The following is an 18,443-nucleotide window of genomic DNA, read 5'->3' on the forward strand; positions in this document are numbered from 1 at the left end:
AACAACCCTCACGAGAACCTTTCTGACCAAACTCCTTCTGATGATTTCTTCGAGCAAATCCTCGGTCTTCCTAACTTCTCAGCCTCTTCCGGAGCCGGTTTATCTGGAGTTGACGGCGGATTAGGCGGGGGAGCACCGCCGATGATGTTGCAGTTGGGTTCTGGAGACGAAGGAAGTCATATGGGTGGGTTAGGAGGAAGTGGACCAACTGGGTTTCACAATCAGATGTTTCCTCTAGGGCTGAGTCTTGATCAAGGGAAAGGACCTGGAGGAGGGTTTCTTAGACCTGAAGGTGGACATGGTAGTGGGAAACGTTTCTCAGATGATGTTGTTGATAATCGATGTTCTTCTATGAAACCTGTAAGCTTTTACTTCTTTGCTTTTTTATAAATATTTTAACTTTTTTTTGTTTGCTTTGTGAGAAAATGGGAGAAATCGATTTTGAGGGTTTTCAAGATAACATTTTTGGTAACTTTTTTAGCAATGTTGGTAGAGTTGCTTTGGGTACTTGTTTTGAGCTGTTGAATCTAAGGGATTTTGGTTTGTTTAGTAGAATCCAATATGTTAACTTTTGTTACTCTATGAGCAACTTAGGGCTAGTTCATCTAGCTGTGTGGCTGCTCTTGTTATCTAACTTGATTTATTCCGTTGTTACTCTGTTGTAGAGACAATCTCTTATTTATAAGTGCTTTTCTTTAATACTTATGAAATAAATTCTTGTGCAAATGGTTTTAAGTTTTCGTCTGTTTTGTGTTGTTGTTGAAGGTTTTCCACGGGCAGCCAATGCAACAGCCAGCTCCATCGGCGCCACATCAGCCTACCTCCATCCGCCCTAGGGTTCGAGCTAGGCGTGGTCAGGCCACTGATCCACATAGCATTGCTGAGAGGGTAAATTTCAGATACTCCTTTGGTCTTTTCCCTGTGATATACATGTTGTTGTTGGTCGTTGAGATGTAGACATGGACCATCGTGTAGTGATCTCTTTGGTTTTATGGAGGGATGAGCTGAATGTTTGTTTTACTTTGCCACAGCTACGTAGGGAAAGAATAGCAGAACGGATCAGGGCACTGCAGGAACTTGTACCTACTGTGAACAAGGTCAGTATCTTTCCCCTGTACGATAACATTTCTCATTTCTATTATATGGAGTTCTAGAAAGGTTTTTAGCAGTTAATGTTTCTCCTTTCTTCATTTGCAGACCGATAGAGCTGCTATGATCGATGAGATTGTCGATTATGTCAAGTTTCTCAGACTCCAAGTTAAGGTATATATAACCAGTCTTCTACCGTTTTTATCTTGAATGTTCATATTATTCCCTAGGCAATATCTTAAATCTGTTTGTCATATTATAAGATTAGAGATCTAAAAATCATGTCTTTAAATTTCTCTTAGATGGATTTCTGGTCTTACTTTTGGTCCCACCATCACCTACCCTTCAACTAAATTTCAATCCGATTAGATCAGTCTTTTTAATATGGGAAAGAATAAACAAGTCCTATATGCTTTTGATTTCTTTGGCATTTAGTCTTTTTATCCCTTTTTGTTTTGTCATAGGCAGGCTAATGACAGTTAAGGATTTATAATACCATATTCAGGCATTGATTACAATCATCATGATCACATTATAATAGATCAAATGCTAAAAAATGCAGTCGGTTACTTAAAGCTCTCGCAAGCTAAAAAAGAAAGCTGCTTTACTTTAAAAGATAATGGAGACACCAAAGAAGTAGAATGCAATGATGGATTTCTGATAAGATAGTACATCTTTTGTTTTTAAAAAAATAAAAATGTGTTTCTTGTGAAATCTTCCATGCTCATCTGAAAAAGTAAATGCTTTAATTTATATAATTTTTATGTGGGATAAAGCTTATCCCTTTGAAATGATATCTATGTCTCTTTGGTCAACTTTTGGTAGGTTTTGAGCATGAGCCGACTTGGTGGAGCCGGTGCAGTTGCTCCACTTGTTACTGATATGCCTCTTTCATCATCAGTTGAGGTAAATAAACTTTTTAAAGGAAAAAAATGGAGAAAAGGTCAAAACTTTTGTAATGGAGTTTTCATTCAAGTTTTTTTCCTTAAAAATCTCAATAGGATGAAACGGGTGAAGGTGGAAGAGCTCCGCAACCCGCATGGGAGAAATGGTCTAACGATGGGACAGAACGTCAAGTAGCTAAATTGATGGAAGAAAATGTTGGAGCCGCGATGCAGCTTCTTCAATCAAAGGCTCTTTGTATGATGCCTATCTCATTGGCAATGGCAATTTACCATTCTCAGCCTCCGGATACATCTTCGGTGGTGAAGCCTGAGACTAATCCTCCACAGTAGGATTTGTGCAAAAAAATTGAGTTTTGTACAGCAATCCAACAGTCCAACATGGCGTTTGCTTCTGCTCTAACGAATCTGGTTTCTTCTCCCTTTCACGCCCACTTGTTTCGTCTGGATGGAATGGTAAAAATGTGAAAAAGGCTTTGTAGATGGAATCAATGTAGGATTTGCAGTAAGGGAAAAATTTGTCAAAAAGCTCACTTGATTAAAATATTGGAGATTGTTATCATTTTACCTTTATTTTAGGTGGACTTTGATGAAAGCAACTTTTTGTTTTCAAGATTTTTAGTGGGAAGTTGAGGATGGAGCTTCAAGGGGTATTATTATTATTATTATTATTATTATTATTTAGTAGTAGTGGGAAGTTGTGGGACCTTGTTTAGTTTTGTACAATTTTGAGAGAAAAATAAAATAAGTATTTGTAATTTGTCATCCCTTGTATTCCTATTTGTTTTGTATGAATTTGGATATAATAATAATGAGAAACATTATTAATTTGTTCCCATGAATCAAAATTTTTGGAGAAAAAGATATGATATGTGTTGTGCTTCTTTTTTTGGTTTGAGTTTTTAGAATTTTCAGTATCCAACTCTCAAAGGATGAAGTCTATACTCTATATATTGGAGAAGGACATGTTGTTTACATTTTGCATTGGGATGGAGAGATAAATTTAGGAAATTTATTTATAATTTTGTTAGCTCTTGGAAAAATAAACCAAAAACACATTGATGATTTTGTGATTAGTAAAATAAAACTCAAAATTGTGCAAGTCTATCAATTAAATTTTCTGAAAGAAGTTTGAAAATTCTTGGGTTTTAAAGTAACACATACAAGTCTTTATTACAATTTCACAAAATCTTTGGAAGTGAGATAATAATAAGAGGTTTTGGTAATTTGTTTGAAATGGGTTTAAACTCCAAAACCAAGAAGACTACAATGCAAACTCAATTTGATGCTACAGGCGTCAAACATCGCTATAGCCTTTGCGTTATTAAACCACATACAAATGCGGCGAACAGAACTTAGCTTAGCATGCGTCAAGATCACGGAACTGCGGTGGCTTAGGCTCTCCAAGCAGTGTCGTATTTCCTCCTTCTGGTCCACACTTGATCCTCTGCGGGTTCTGAGTTCCATGCTGAAAAACAAAGATTAACATCATGAGAAGTTGGATTAGGGTTTTGGCTTAGAAGGTATGTCCAATCTGGTTTAAACTGAACCCAAAATCAAAATCAATCCAAAAACATGGTGGTTCCATTTTTGCTATATATATCTAAGCAAACCTTAACCATGAAGAAAATAAACTGTTTCAAACCTAAAATTTTTCATATAGTCCTAAAGAAAACCCAATAAAAACCGGAGAATCCAAAATCCAACAAAGTGAACCGAAACCAGATTGTTTTACCCAACCGATGCAATGCTATAGTACGCTATAGTACGAGAAGAACATCGGAAAGTATCCAAATGCAATGGGTTGGGTTAATGTCTTACCGGTGGCTTTTCTCCTTTTCTCAGCTTTTCAACGATATCTACGACTTTCTCTGGTGTCACATCCTCCTGTGTATTGTAGCATCAGACAATGTAAATACAATTTTACTCTTTCCATTTTAAACCACATCAAAAATTAAAATAATGCGGGAGAAAAGAAAAGTCATTCGATGAGATTGACATACGAAATAGTTATATGTATATCCGTCTGATCCATTGGAATAGTCGGCCACAGTGATCATGGGTGCATTAACACAACATCCCTGTAACAAAACCAAACACATGAGATTTATATTGTTATCTTTTCATGCGAAAGAACTAATCTCGGTGATGGCTCTGCAAGTGTTTACAATTTACGGAAAGAAGAGAGGAGATGTGAAATATATACCATGCATTCCATCTCTCCAACAGAGAACAAACCATCCTTTGTGACTTCTGCAAAAACATAATACAGAATATTGTTATGACTGAACATCATTGTATGCTGCTTTTGTTTGCTTTTTAATGAAAGGTTTCTAATAGAACTTTACCACCGCGTTTCACTCCCAAATGGTCCAGCAAAGCTGATTCGATGTCTCGTGAACCACGGATCATGCAAGGTGTTGTGCCACAAACTAGAAGGTGATACTTTCCAACCTGTAGGAGCAAATGAAATATGGGTATGGGATATGTGTTTTGACGAGCACAGTAGAGACTTGAGTTTATGGGATAGTAAGTATTTCTTACCTTTGCCCTGTTGAACATTGAGTAAAATGTTGCAACCTCATAAACACGGATAGGTGCAACTTCTATAACTTTAGCAACCTGCAAATTTTTTTGTTGTATTGTTATGAACTCCCACTTCACAATCCTTTCAATATTTTGAGAAAAATTGAAATATACTTGAAACGAAAACATACTGCATTCATCGCTGAAACAGGGAGCCAGCCTCCATGCTGCTGTTGTGCAAGATCTAGAAGCGGAATAACTGCAGACTGCTTGTAATTCGTTGGATAGTAAGAGAGTATCTCCTTAACCTACACAGTTTGGACAAAATATTATAATTCCAGAAAATCTGGATGCATGGGGAAGTAGAATTCACTTTCTTTAGACGATTAGTGCAGACAGACATGAAAGCTACAGTAACCAAACGCACAAGAACATATTAGTAGTTTAACTCCATAAAACGGCTAACTAATTTCCGAACAATCTTTCTGCCTCATATAAGCAGATTCGGAAAATCTGTAGGCCATTTAGGTTCCTCATCCTGAGTCTCCCTCAAAAAAAATAGCCAATTCTAATGTAAACACATATAAACAACCGAAAATATCAGAAAATCCCAAGTATCTTTTCTAGGACTACTAACTCACAGAATCATGATGCCTAACTAGAAGAAGCCAAGGAATATGTTAGTTAGGACTTGGGATCAAACAAACCATTCCTTAAATCCCATTAAAACATTACAAAAACTCTTTCTGCTCTAAGTAGAAAGACAATGTAAGTCACACACACACACACCCGTCGAGCAGGGACGAAACATATTTGAAGCTGATTCTAGTCTGAGATGAATAATCAGTAGGGAACGAGAGCTAAAGATTCATACATTTTCCCGTAACAGTATAATTTGTTTCCACCATAACCGTTCACCACACAGTTCACCCAAAAGGAGTTCGTACCCGTACTGACCTAGACTAAATAAAATCCCCAATTCGTTCAACGCACTGTAGATTTTTCATCGTTATCAAATCAAAGAAGCCATTTAATTTCACTGACCTTAGATTTGTTTGCCTCTGAAAACTCCCATGGGAGATCGGGTTTGTTATCAGGAGAATCCAGATGCTATAAGTAATCAAAACAACAAAAATCAAATGTCAATTTAGTTTCAAAATCAGAAAAATTAAAAGCAAAGATCAGCGAGAATATCCAACAACTCACGTAGTTTAAGGCCGTCGATAAGCTACGAGACGCCTGTATGATAGAAATCACCAAACGGAGCATGAGATCGGGAAAGAGCCTGAGAAAAAAAAAATGAGAGAAATTTTTTTTGAGAAATACCTACCTGAGAGGTTGTTGGTTGACGGAAAACTTGACGGATCTCGAGAAGACGCTTAGCGGCGAGCCTGGCCAGCATTTTCGACAACTTAGAGGACGAGAGACGCACACGAAGCTTTTTTTTTTGTTTTGTTTGTTTTGATCTGAGAGAGAAGAACGAAGAAGAGAAAACGAAGGAGCGCTAGACTAGACTCGTGTATCTCACACTCTTATCACCTGGCGCAGGATTGACCACAAGCGCTTTGGGCCTGCTAAAATAAGCCCTAGTCCAGTTCACTTATTATACTTGATACTTACGACTGGATTTAAAGGCCCATTTTGATTAAAATAAATACACACATAAAGATAAACATTGCTTCTACTGAGCCATTTGGACAGGAATTTGCTGGTTCTGATACCACAAGATCAACTCATTAATACAAGGGGATCTAATGACAATTTCTTCATTAAAAAAAAAAAAAAAAAACTTTCTCTCAAAACCCTAGTTTTACAATTCGCCGCCGCCTGAAGTCCGCTTGCCTTTCTGCCGCCCGAGGCTTCGCCGGCGGTTTGAGAGGGCTCTGCTTCTCTGCTTTTTGTCTTTTCTTCTTTGTTTTTCTAGTTGTAGTAGTTGGGAGCCTCGATCTCTCCCTCACTGGTCGTGTTGATGAGGGTTCAACCGCGAAGATGTGATGTCGCGGCGGCTAAAGCTACGGAGAGAGATCTCGGCTCGCTCTCCTCTCCGGGAGAATGGTGGTGGTTCGATGCAAATCCGGGCGGCCTCCTCTGCAGATTCAAGGTGTCAGATTTGGGTCTTTTGGGTCGCGTCCTCCCGCTACCTCCAACCTTCTGCCGGAGTTTCCAGCCGACCGGACGTTAATGGTTGAGTCGGGCTTTAGTTTTTTACCGTTTGTTGGGGAGTTTACTGTGAGCGTCGGGAGCCGAGATTTGAGATCTTCCCCAAAGCCAGCGTTTCTCGGGAGCTTTCTCAACTTTCTGGTGTCAGTCCGGCCAAGAAGCGAGACAACAAGGCTGATGCGATGTGGTCAATCCGGGAATGCACCATGAAGTGAAGCTATGCTAATTTGTGTTCCAATTCCTTATGTTTAGGTATTAGCATTCTGGTCATTGTGTGGAATAGGTCGGAGAAGCCTCTATTCATGCTGGGTTTGTTTTGTGTCTATTGGTCGGGTCAGTCGGATGTATGGTCCGTTTTTTGGCTTAGGACCGGAACAATGGAAACCGGAGGAACCAAGTTCTTTCTGATAATGCGCCTCTGGGTGTCGATGTTATTGGAACAAGTTTTACTCGCAGATCATAAGGTTCTAATAGCTTGGTTTTGCTTTGTTCTTCAGTGTAGGATTTGGTCTCCTCTATGTTAGTAGTTGTTTTCGTGTCATAGGGTTTTCTTAGGTGGTTTAAGAGATGATTTCATACCGAGTTGTGGTGTGTTATTTATCTCGTTGTGGTAAAAAAATGCAATGATTCTCAGTCTCGTAGCGTTGGATCCGCTAGTGTTTCAGGGCATACTAGATCGACTCATTGCATTTGGTCAAATTCTATGGAGGGAAATTTATGTTCCTTCTTTGTGGATGTAATGTTCTTGGATAATGAATAGTTGATGTTGATCCAAAAAAAAAAAAAAAGATCAACTCATTAATTTTGTTCTCAAAGCTCAGCCACGGATTTATTAATACTTGTCGCAGAAACTAGAAAGATTTGCATATGAAAAATACTTGGGTGAAGGGGTGAACCTTTGTATTCACCCGCTTCCCTCTCAACCAATCAAAATGTTCTATTTAATATTGTATTAAAAAAATAAATCAAAATGAAATTAAAAAGCATAACAAATTAAGGAAACAAATTCTGTATACTTTTATTTTTTTTAAAAGTTGAATACTAGCTTGGTTTTAATTTTAAAATTAAATGAGGTTATATATCGGTTTGAGTTTATAAATAAGAATTAGAGTTTATATTTTACGATTAAAACGAAATTATATGTCGGTTTGGATTTACAAATGAGGTGGTTTGGGTTTAGATTTTACAATTTAAACAAAATTATATGTCAGTTTGGGTTTACAGAGATTGTTAGGATTTAGATTTTACAATTAAAACGAAATTATATGTCAGTTTGAGTTTACAATTAAGATGGTTAGAGTTTAAAATGTTACAATTAGAACAAAACTGTATGTCGGTTTGGGTTTACAAATGAGATGATTAGGATTTAAATTTTACAATTAAAATAAATTATGTATCGGTTTGAGTTTATAAAAAAGCCGTTTAATTTTTTAATTTTATAATAATGTATACAAATTTTATTTTCTTATTTTATAAAGGGGTGAATGAAATGTTAGAGATGAACCCAAATATTGTCTTTTGCATAATGTATCTCCCCATTGCTTGTAAAAGCCCATACTCCTCTTTTTGGTATGGTCATCACAGATTCCTTCGGAATTCTAAAACAGTTCATGAAATATATCAAGTAGGGAATGGATGTTCAATTTCTAGCACCACCATGTTTTTGGCACCACTTTATCAGTGATAAATTCATCCAACTCTCTTTTTCCTAGCTAATCTGATCTAGTTAAACTTATTTGTACTTGTTCCGAAGCCAATTCCACATGACAATTGTCTTTTGAAGTTTATGCCAGTAACACATAAAACTCATACGAATATCAAATGATTAACATACTTGAAAGCAGAGATTCATTCATTAAGGCATCTCCTCCATTCCATTCAATATCCAAGAAACAGTTCCCAAAAGGCAAATTGCATCCCAAAAAAAAAAAGAAAAAACAGCACTTCCGAATTTTTTTAGCATAAGAGAATTAAAAAAAAATTGAAAACCAAAGAGATAAATTCTTTTTAAGGAGTGTATCCATATGGACTTCTAATATACAAGCAGATGCTTCGGTGCACTACCTTTCATGAGCCAACCACTTCCACAGTTGTTTTTGCGCCCTAAGCCAAGTACCTAAACATGTTAGGATTCTCCTTGTCCCTCTCCAAATAATCTCTTGTTATTAAATCCTCCATACGTTTCTTGATCGCTTTAATATCAGGCTGCAACAAAACCATACGAATCCACAATTAGTTTATAAATTCATCACTACAAGCATCCTCAATTGTGTATATATAATATTTAATTTACCTTGAACATTCGGCTAAGTTGCTCAACGCACTCAGAAACGAGCTGTTGATGTCCCAATACTTTCCTGCTCTTCATGATTCTCACAATGGCAGCATCAATTGCATAGCGTCTGTCTTTATCAACATCTTCAACGACTTTCTTCCTTTCATCAACTGGAGGAAGAGGGATCTGTGATGCAAAACACCGAAGTTGATGATGTTAGTGATTAACAAATATGTAAAAGAAGATGTGGATTGACAGACAGAGATTTGAGTAATAACATTAACGTCACAAACCTTGATTCTGCGCATTCTATCGGTGAATTTGGAGTTGAACTCGAAGACATCACTCTGAGAGACAGTCTTGGTGCTTGGCTCCTTGAGGAGAATCTTGTACTTAGCACATGACAAAGAATGAAGCAACCTAACTAGATCTTCATGGCTTAGGTTCAGTTGAGTCAAGATCTCAGTGTAACTCAATTTGTCAGTTGTGTTGAAGAGTAGAAGCACAGCAGCCTAAATAGATAAAGAACGTGGCATCAGACGCCAATGATTTAAAATAATTACCAACATTTCTTGGGAAACAAAAGGTACCTGGTAAGTAGACACAATTAACTCGATGGGCTTCTGATCAAACTTCCCGTTGATGTGACAAGTTCCTAGTGAATAGATCCAGGTAAGCTTCCTGTGTTTCGTTTTCGTTTCATAAAACCCTTTGAAGACTTCAACACACTTGATCTGAAACAAAGAATAAACGAATTGGATCTATCTGGAGCAACCTTTCTCATTTTCAAGAAGATAAGAAAAACATAAAATCATTTACCATTTCACTAGGTAGATTTATGTCGAATGATTTGTAACTTGGCCAGAAACCAGTGGTAAGAACAGTGACGGTCAAGTCAATTCCTGGGTTTGCAGCAGGGTTATTGCCTAGATATTCCTCGAAACTGTTTTGGTTTTCTCTTGCCAATGTCAAATCCGTAACCTGTAACCAACAGATAAAATAATATAGAAAGCATAAACAATCAGAGCAAGTAGAACTTAGATAAAGAAACACAGGGAAACTAACCATGCCCTCCATCTTAGAAGTAAACTGTCCACCACATTGTTGCTTAAGTTTTGTAAGGATACTTCTCTCATGATCATCATTAGCACTGCGATCAAACAAGAGTCTACGGGCTAGCTTCTTCCTGCAATCAACCATAAATAAAACAGCTTGCAACTCAGTACTCCAACGTTTTGTCAATCTAATACTATGTTGTTGGAAGGCCTTCCCACAAAAAGGTAATAAAAACAAAAAAATTGCAAAACAAAGATCAGATTTACAGATAAATCAAGACTGGAATGGGAGATAAACCTGTAGAACTCGGCAAAAAGATCCTTGTCACTTATATACGCAAGCAATTTGACAACCTGTAACAACATTATAAAATTCAGGACCGATTTCAGGACACCAGAAAAGAGATAGGCAAAAACAATTTTACGGAAGGTGTACCTTCTCAAGCGTATCTTCAATAGCTTCATCACTCAGCTTTTCACTTCCCCCCTTCTTGAGAATATTGTCGCAAAATGTTGCAAGTAATTCAGCACTTGAACTTCCAGCGACTGTTTTGTTACAGAAAATCTCAAATGCCTCTTTCAAAGCCTATAATGTGTTTCAAAAAACTTGGTTAGTTACATATCATAAACTTGAATAAGATAGGCGCATGACAAATACGTAGAAAGTACATCAGACCTTATGGAAGAGGGTGTGGTTCTGGAAACACTCGGTGACATAGACCATGTATTTATCATGAAGTTCGATCACTTTTCTGATAAGAACCTGATAAGAGTGAGAGGATAAGTAAATCGTAAACAATTTTATCTCCCAAAAAAGAGTGAGTGACTAGATTCCCAAATATCTAAACTATTTAATCAGTTTCTAATTTTACCTGTTCCTGGACGCTAGCAGTATTTGCAGCCTGTGGAATAAAAAAGATCTCAGCAATCACAAGTTAAGCAGACAAAACAGAAGAGTTATCCAAATGTAACAAGTAAAATAATACGAACCTGATTAGTAGCCGTATCTTCGGCTTGTTGGACAAGAGCGTTACCCTCAGCTGTGACATGCTGCATACAATAACAAGAAACAGTTAATGGGGTACAATTTATAAGCGAACAAAAATAAAACATGAAGGAAAGCCAATCCCTTCGGTAATCATAATTAATAGAATGAAGATAGGTAAGTAACCTGCTTAAAAATGTTTGCAACGGGTTCCAAACCTCGCACAATTTTATGGTAAAGCCTGTACATCCTGGACAGGTCATCCACCTGAAAGTAAACATATATACTCCATCAAATACAGAATTACAAACACTAACCCACTAACAATAGAGAACAAAAATACTTGCTTTACCTTGTCATCTCTTAGCAAGGCCCGGCAACCTGAGTGCTCTTTTTCTAGAAGCTGATTTGCATATACAACCAACAGTTCATGTTGTACTTTCTGCGTACAAAAGATAACTATATAAGTCAAGACATAAAATAATATATGCCAAGACCATACAATTCAGGAGTCTGAAAAGTAACGATGCAAAGTTAAGGCTATGCAAGAATAAGATTCCATCATCAAACGTAATAGTACATGTTAAATTAAATAATGTAGTGCATATTGTATCATAAACAACCTCAACCAGCTTTGGCTCACTGCTTGAGTGAAGGTAGTGAGTGACTCTCTCCCTCTCCTTCTTTAGACATTCTTCAGACTGGAACAAGAAAGCACAAAAGTTAATGACTACATTTAACTAGTGTGAAAATTAAGATAATGATGTCAAGAGTCATGCCTTCAACATGTAATCAGGGCAAGAATCTTCCTGGATCCAGCTTGATGCTTTGCGAGAATAGTAAGATGCTGTATCCTGAAGCATGAAGCTTTCGAAATCTTCTTCATACCTTTCCATCTGTCCCATTCCAATCTCTACATAGATATCTAATACATTTTTCAGTAGCGCCCTATCAATCTGCTCGCCCTCCCGTTCTTTATCAACCTGACAGAAGAACATTTCATGTTAGACTTTGTATCAAGCAACCAAAGTTGGATATAACTAAACATTATTGATGGCATAACTTACAAGTGCTATCACAGCTTCTTTGACCTTAGAATGCAACTCATTATAAACCTGAAGCAAACAAAATCAAGGAAAAGTTAAAATATATTTAAATAAAACGGAAAGCTATGCTATACTAAAATCACAAGAATGAATGCCGTACCAGGTCACGGAAGCATGTCAGACCAACTTCATTCAGTGGTGGAAGTGATCTCCGAGCAATGAAGTAACGGTCGAGATAGTAGAAGAAGCGGGATAGCCATCTAACCATAACTTTATGGTTCGACCATCTTTTAACCAGCTCCCGCAGCATATATTCATCATGCTTCTCCCTCAAAGCAGGCAATACCTAGAAAACAGAAAACAAGAGAGCAAATAATCAAAACCATTTCATCAACTTGAAAATCAAGAGCGTACAAGAATTCTAAACAGATGAAATCGTGCACAAAAGTAAAAACTCAAGGTTCAGACAATTGAGTGAAGGAAGTAAAAAACTTCACAGGGGATTTAAATTAGAATCTAAATATCTCAAACAGACTCACTGTTGAGTTGATATACTCCTCAAATGCTTCACGATACTTGTCATAAAGCTGCTGTGAGTAATCATGAGGGGGCTTCTGGGTGCACATATTGTAGATAGTGCTGAGAATCACATAAAACCCCAATATAAGTACAGGTTACAAGCAAATAAACTGCTATATGGTAATAAACAAGTATAAAACTTACGTGTAAAGCATCATATACTGCTCGGAGTCAAATTGTGGCTCAGGCAATCCTTCCAGAATCCGTTTCAGCTTGGTAATACCAGTCTGCATATAGTCCCATCCTTGCTCCAAGTCAATCGTCTTGCGCTCCATGTTGACAAACAGCTTGTCAAGCTAAGGAGAAAGCCAAAATTTAGAACACCGGTAACAACAAGAATCACAACGAAACGATAGATGCTAGTATACAACATTTAACAACCACATTATCAAAACCAAAACTACTTTCACCAACGAACACAAATCAAAACAACAAGATTCTACAGAAACGAAGCCAAACAAAGTATAATACACAAAGGGATACTCGAGAAACAAACAATCCAAGAAAACTAACACAATCCAGAGAGACCGATGTAACCCTAGCACAATCCCGATCCCAAACAAACTCAAATAAAAACCTAGACAGACGGAACAAACAAGACAATGATCCAAAAATCAACCGTCAAAAAGGAACAAAACAATCGTGAAATCGAGAGACGAGTAGCGATAACACGAGATCTTAAACCCTAAAATCAGACAAAAGGCGTCGCCGTACCTCTCTAAACAAGACGGTGACGAATCCGATTCTCCAGGATCGGGGAGAGCAGCTGCGATCGAGAAATAAGCGAGAGAGAGAATCAAAACCCTGAGAATCGTTCCGGAAAAAAAAAAGGCGTACTATAGAGAGAAAGAGAGAGGAGACGAGACCTCTTTGACAAGGGCGGTGAAAAGAAAATAAAAGGATATCTCTCTCTCTGGGTAACACAACAAACTCCTTCTCTTCTAAATATAATTATTTTCAAGGTCATAGATTTTTTTTATATTTTTCCACAAAAATAAAAAGATAAAATAATTAATAATTAATTATGTTATTTCTTTTTATTAATTATGTCAACAGATTTATCTATATTAACACTCCCCATGGGAGCTCTTCGGGTTCTGGGAGTAAGCTGAAGATCAAGGTCCCACGCTTTGATAACACAACATTGATCGAGGGTTATTCCAAAACTTTGCTTGGTCGAATCCGGCTATGCAGGATATGAAGGCTTTGTTATTCATGCTTCCCCGGATATGGAAGATGGAGGAGAGAGTGGTTGGGGCTGATCTCGGTTTGGGGCGTTTTCAGTTTGATTTTGAGCAAGAAGAGGACATTCAGGAGGTTTTGAAGATGGAACCATACCATTTTGATCATTGGATGCTTTCGTTGGTCCGATGGGAGCCGGTCGTGGATCCGCGATACCCTTGTCTCATTAAATTCTGGGTTCGTGTAATGGGTGTCCCTCTGCATTTCTGGGCTGATGAAACTTTCCGTATCATTGGAGCTGATCTGGGAGAGGTTGATCTGGATAATGGTCGAGTGAAGATTTTGTTGAATGGTTTCAAACCTCTGATTTTTGAAGCCTCTGTTGAGTTTCACAGTGGAGAGGAGACGACCATCTCTCTGAGATATGAGCGTATGTATGGGTATTGTCGGCGATGTCACAGTTTATGTCATGATTTAAGCCGTTGTCCACTAATTGGTGATAAGGGGAAGCAGCGACTTGAAGATGGTTTTGATCCAAAAAAAGAGGATAAGCTTCAGAGTTATAAGGGTGCAACGGTCAATGGTGGGGCTCATGCAACTGGTTCGGGGTTAAATGGTGCTGGTTCAGGGGCGCCTCTTCAAGGTTCTGCCCATGGGAATGGGCGTGGTGTAGGGCAACAGGCAAGTGGAGGAAGAATAAAAAGAATACTTATGTGGATGAGAGGTTTGTGAAGAAGGATGCAACTGTCGCTCTCGCTCCTGCTACAATCTCTCAGGTTGCTGTTTCAGAGACTGGTATAACTCAACCTCCTTCTAGCAATGTGGGAATCAGCCTTTCTCCTACTGAGCAGAAGTTACTTGATGCTTTTCTGGGTCCTCAAGGAGAGGTGGCTGTGGCTGTGGGTGATCAATCTGGGGAGTCCAGTATGGTTGCTGTGCAGGAGATTGAAAAAAGGGTGTGCAAGAATTTGTTTCCCAGTGTACCAGCCTCTGGTTCCATGGAATTGTCACAACAGGAGTTTCTCTTCTCTGAGGATCTCGGGAATCTGTTGGGGCAGGAGTTTCCGACCAGGGATGAACCTGGCCTGGGCTTCATGGACACTATAATGGAGGAGCAAGGTGTGGTGTCAAGGGGGTCTCCCCAGGAGGATATCTCTTTAACGGATGAGGGGGAGGTTGATGAGGGCACTGATGAGGTGGTCCTCTCTGATCAGGTCTCCATTGAGGAAGCTACTGTTGTTACGGGTGATGTCTCTGAGGTTACGGCACCGAGTGCAGCAGTTGGAGGCTTGGCGCCTCCTGCACAGGCCAGAGTGGTGAAGCAAAAGGGTTTTCTTCCAGGTGCTAATACAAAAAAAAGGAATATGGTTTCCTTGACTTCTCCGCGTAAGAAGGTTGTCACTAAAGGGGGTGGACTGAATGGGAAAGTCGGTTCTCACCAAGGAGGAAAACCTCCAAATCATCCGGTTAATTAATGCATATCTGTTGACATTTCAGGATCTTCCTCTTAGTCTTTCTTAAGAGGTTCACCATCTCCCTTACACTCACTTGTATGCTCTGTTTCTCTTACTCTAACAGAAGCATAAAGACTCTCTCTTTACTCTCTTGTTCTTTCTTTGTTTCTTTTCATATGACAAACGATTTGTAAGAGAGAAGAGAGAACACACATTAATTGTCTACATTTTATTTTCGGATCTCAAGGATACTTTCTTACAACACACACATCATACTTATACTACTTCTACTAGTTGCACCTCCCACATGCTCCCATACTTAGACCATCATGACTCTTACACATTAGACCACGCTCCTAGGTACTAACCCTTACACATCATAGGTTTGCTTTCTTACACAAGCCACACTACTATTACAACAACTCTCTTAGCTAGGCTTTAACCAAACAAATGACTAAGTCACAACACAACTTTCTACTTTGTCTTGTCCTTGGTCTCTTGCTTCTACTTGTCGAGTCCATCTTCCACATGGACCACCAAAAACATCTTTCTCTTTGGGCCTAAATCAAGTTAGTAGCCCATGACAAAACACACAGGCTTGTTGACCTTTTTCTTGTCGTTGACTCTTCTTCTTCTTCTTCACGGAGCTTTGCTTCTTTTTCTTTGTTCTTCGACTCACTGATTTCTTCTTTCTCTTTGTTGCAGATTTAATCAAGAACTCAATTCTCAACAGTATCGTAAGTAGAGGGCAGCATGGTGGTGAGCAAGCCTTGGTCTGGGCTCCTTTGTGGTTTTTGTTTTCTCTTTTTCTGTTTTCTTTGAATAAAGCACCAACGGTTGATCCATATGGTTGTATTCTTCTTATGCTTCGGTTGTTATTGTTGCTTTTCTCTTGTATTTTTCTGGGTTGTACCCGATGTTCTTCAAGTTTTCGAGTAATAAATAAAACCTGTTGGCCCGGTGTTTGTCTTTGTTTCAATATGAGGTTTAGGTGGCTATCGGTTCATGGGCCTTTCCTGGGCCTGTTTTTTATTTACTCGACTATACAGATTTCTTATTTTGGTGGTGTAGCCTCTAGTAGTTGGGCTTTCTTACATATGTTGGGTTTTGCAGAAAGTTTTTGGCCCTTTCCTCTTATATCTGCTGTAAATATTACCCACAACTATCCTTATAATTTCATGGGATTTCTGGTTTGTATATTTTTATTGCATAGGGTCCAACGGTCTATTGGTGTTTCTTGTCATGCTCTCCTTTTCCTAAGGGTGGGAGGAGATCATTCTGGGTGGCTTCACCCCCAAAATTTTCAAGTTTTTTCATGAATATAGTAAGTTGGAATTGTCAAGATCTAGATAACAAGGCCACCATTGGTAATCTCCGGGATTTATGAACCAAACATCGGCCTGATTTTTTATTTCTTAAGGAAACAAAATAATCGTACTTTGTCTTAGAAAAATTTGTGGGTCATTTTGGATACAAGAATCTTAAAACAGTTGAACATATTGGTTGTAGTGGGGGTATGGCTCTTTTTTACAAACAAGCTGATTTTCCGGTAACGATTTTGTTCGAGTCTAATCGGTTAATTGATATTGAAGCGGTTTTTAAAGGACGGATAATCCACTTAACTTTTATATATGGTGATCCAGTTCCTAAGAATCGGGATTTGGTTTGGGAACGTCTGGTACGAATTAGTAATACTCGTTCCTCTCCTTGGTTTGTGGTTGGGGACTTTAATGAGCTGCGAGGGAACTATGAAAAGCGTGGGGGAAGTTACGACATCCTTCGTCTTTCCTTTCTTTTAATGGAATGATTCAGAATTGTGGTTTTTTGGAGTTTCCCTATCTTGGGGATTGTCTGTCCTGGAGAGGTTGGCGGGACAAAAAACCAATCCGTTGTCGGTTGGACAGAGCGTTAGGGAATGAAGATTGACATGAGTTGTTCCTGGACACAGTCACTGAATATTTGCCGATGATAGCATCGGATCATAAGCCTCTCATGGTTAATATTGGTGCCAAGCGGCCGCGGGGGAAACGGACCTTTATTTTCGACCGTCGCTGGATTGGTAAGGCGGGATTGATGGATGCGATTAATATGGGCTGGGACGGGGATTTGGACCCGGGTTCAGATTCCTTTGTGGATAAAATTGTGAATTGCCGAAGGGCAATCTCCCAGTGGCACAAATCACAAGTTCCTTTCGGCAGGGACACCATTGAGGATTTGAAACGTCAATTAGAGGTGGCTCTGGAGGATGATTCTATTCCTTCTTCTGTGATCTCGGATTTACAAAATAGGTTGCGCCAAGCATACGAGGATGAAGAAATTTATTGGTATCAAAAGAGTCAGAATAAGTGGATGCGATTGGGAGACAAAAATTCAAAATATTTTCATGCCCAAACAAAGCAGTGACGTGCTCGCAATCGGATTACAGGTTTGTTTTCTAAGGATAATATTTGGTCAACTGAGGATGGTGACATTTGTGACACGACGGTATCATATTTCGAGGAATTGTTTACTTCAACAAATCCGGCCAATTTGGAGGAGATCTTAAGAGAGATAAACCCGGTTATTACATATGAGGAGAATGAGCGGTTTATAGGTCCGGCAACAGAGGCCAAGGTAAAGTCAGCTTTATTTATGATGCACCCGGATAAAGCCCCAGGTCCAAACGGGATGACCGCTTTGTTTTTCCAGAAAGCTTGGGGTATAGTGAAATTAGATCTTGTGGCTTTAGTTAATAGGTTTTTGTGGAGGATATTTTTGATAACAATCTTAATCGAACTCATATTTGTCTTATTCCAAAGGTGGTCAAGCCAACTAGGATGGCAGAATTGCGTCCGATTAGCCTATGTAATGTGTGATATAAAATCATTTCAAAAATATTGTGCCAGCGGCTTAAGAGAGTTTTACCGGGCCTTATTTTTGAGACCCAATCGGCTTTTGTTCCTGGCCGATTGATCTCAGATAATATCCTTATTGCACAAGAGATGTTTCACGGTTTACGTACCAACCCGTCTTGTAAAGGGCAATTTATAGCAATAAAAACATATATGAGTAAGGCTTATGATAGAGTTGAGTGGGACTTTCTCGCGACTTTGTTACACAAAATGGGGTTTGTAGAGGTATGGGTGTCGTGGATAATGTTTTGTGTCACTTCGGTTGAGTATAGAGTTCTTCTCAATGGCCAGCCCAATGG

General features: G+C 38.7%; 4 protein-coding genes across 4 annotated transcripts; 2 read left to right on the forward strand and 2 right to left on the reverse strand.

Moving 5' to 3' along the window:
- On the forward strand, nucleotides 7–2,819 carry LOC104707836 (transcription factor UNE12-like). Its single transcript, XM_010424269.1, has 6 exons — nucleotides 7–360; nucleotides 766–888; nucleotides 1,032–1,097; nucleotides 1,198–1,263; nucleotides 1,915–1,995; nucleotides 2,091–2,819. Exons 1-6 carry the CDS (start codon nucleotides 142–144, stop codon nucleotides 2,322–2,324), a joined length of 789 nt encoding a protein of 262 aa, XP_010422571.1. The 5' UTR covers nucleotides 7–141; the 3' UTR covers nucleotides 2,325–2,819.
- Nucleotides 3,101–6,025, reverse strand: LOC104707837 (NADH dehydrogenase [ubiquinone] flavoprotein 2, mitochondrial). Its single transcript, XM_010424270.2, has 10 exons — nucleotides 5,848–6,025; nucleotides 5,724–5,756; nucleotides 5,562–5,627; nucleotides 4,709–4,825; nucleotides 4,536–4,613; nucleotides 4,340–4,445; nucleotides 4,198–4,244; nucleotides 3,995–4,072; nucleotides 3,813–3,878; nucleotides 3,101–3,459 (listed from the first exon to the last, which is right to left on the reverse strand). Exons 1-10 carry the CDS (start codon nucleotides 5,917–5,919, stop codon nucleotides 3,352–3,354), a joined length of 771 nt encoding a protein of 256 aa, XP_010422572.1. The 5' UTR covers nucleotides 5,920–6,025; the 3' UTR covers nucleotides 3,101–3,351.
- On the reverse strand, nucleotides 8,516–13,501 carry LOC104707838 (cullin-1-like). The gene is made up of 21 exons (XM_010424271.1): nucleotides 13,484–13,501; nucleotides 13,332–13,383; nucleotides 12,762–12,913; nucleotides 12,578–12,677; nucleotides 12,199–12,384; nucleotides 12,060–12,107; nucleotides 11,772–11,975; nucleotides 11,616–11,693; nucleotides 11,345–11,434; nucleotides 11,179–11,259; nucleotides 10,998–11,057; nucleotides 10,880–10,909; nucleotides 10,684–10,770; nucleotides 10,444–10,593; nucleotides 10,306–10,361; nucleotides 10,018–10,138; nucleotides 9,772–9,933; nucleotides 9,543–9,686; nucleotides 9,246–9,464; nucleotides 8,971–9,138; nucleotides 8,516–8,882 (listed from the first exon to the last, which is right to left on the reverse strand). The coding sequence occupies exons 3-21, from the start codon at nucleotides 12,890–12,892 to the stop codon at nucleotides 8,781–8,783; spliced, it is 2,217 nt and encodes a 738-aa protein (XP_010422573.1). The 5' UTR covers nucleotides 12,893–12,913; nucleotides 13,332–13,383; nucleotides 13,484–13,501; the 3' UTR covers nucleotides 8,516–8,780.
- Nucleotides 14,707–16,225, forward strand: LOC104707839. The gene has a single exon (XM_019229192.1). It carries the CDS (start codon nucleotides 14,726–14,728, stop codon nucleotides 15,272–15,274), a length of 549 nt encoding a protein of 182 aa, XP_019084737.1. The 5' UTR covers nucleotides 14,707–14,725; the 3' UTR covers nucleotides 15,275–16,225.

This window comes from Camelina sativa, chromosome 8 (assembly GCF_000633955.1).
Source record: "Camelina sativa cultivar DH55 chromosome 8, Cs, whole genome shotgun sequence".
NCBI classification, from domain to species: domain Eukaryota; kingdom Viridiplantae; phylum Streptophyta; class Magnoliopsida; order Brassicales; family Brassicaceae; genus Camelina; species Camelina sativa.

Excerpts from the sequence above, each read along its gene's own strand:
- LOC104707836 (XM_010424269.1), top strand. The coding sequence starts at position 142 with ATGATGTTGCAGTTGGGTTCTGGAGACGAAGGAAGTCATATGGGTGGG. Across the intron at positions 1,098-1,197 it reads TTGTACCTACTGTGAACAAG|ACCGATAGAGCTGCTATGAT; the intron begins GTCAGTATCTTT and ends CTTCATTTGCAG. Across the intron at positions 1,996-2,090 it reads CTCTTTCATCATCAGTTGAG|GATGAAACGGGTGAAGGTGG; the intron begins GTAAATAAACTT and ends AAATCTCAATAG.
- LOC104707837 (XM_010424270.2), bottom strand. The coding sequence starts at position 5,919 with ATGCTGGCCAGGCTCGCCGCTAAGCGTCTTCTCGAGATCCGTCAAGTT. Across the intron at positions 5,628-5,723 it reads TATCGACGGCCTTAAACTAC|CATCTGGATTCTCCTGATAA; the intron begins GTGAGTTGTTGG and ends GATTACTTATAG. Across the intron at positions 3,879-3,994 it reads GATATACATATAACTATTTC|GAGGATGTGACACCAGAGAA; the intron begins GTATGTCAATCT and ends TACAATACACAG.
- LOC104707838 (XM_010424271.1), bottom strand. The coding sequence starts at position 12,892 with ATGGAGCGCAAGACGATTGACTTGGAGCAAGGATGGGACTATATGCAG. Across the intron at positions 11,976-12,059 it reads AAGAAGCTGTGATAGCACTT|GTTGATAAAGAACGGGAGGG; the intron begins GTAAGTTATGCC and ends TTCTTCTGTCAG. Across the intron at positions 8,883-8,970 it reads AACTTAGCCGAATGTTCAAG|CCTGATATTAAAGCGATCAA; the intron begins GTAAATTAAATA and ends GTTTTGTTGCAG.
- LOC104707839 (XM_019229192.1), top strand. The coding sequence starts at position 14,726 with ATGGTTGCTGTGCAGGAGATTGAAAAAAGGGTGTGCAAGAATTTGTTT.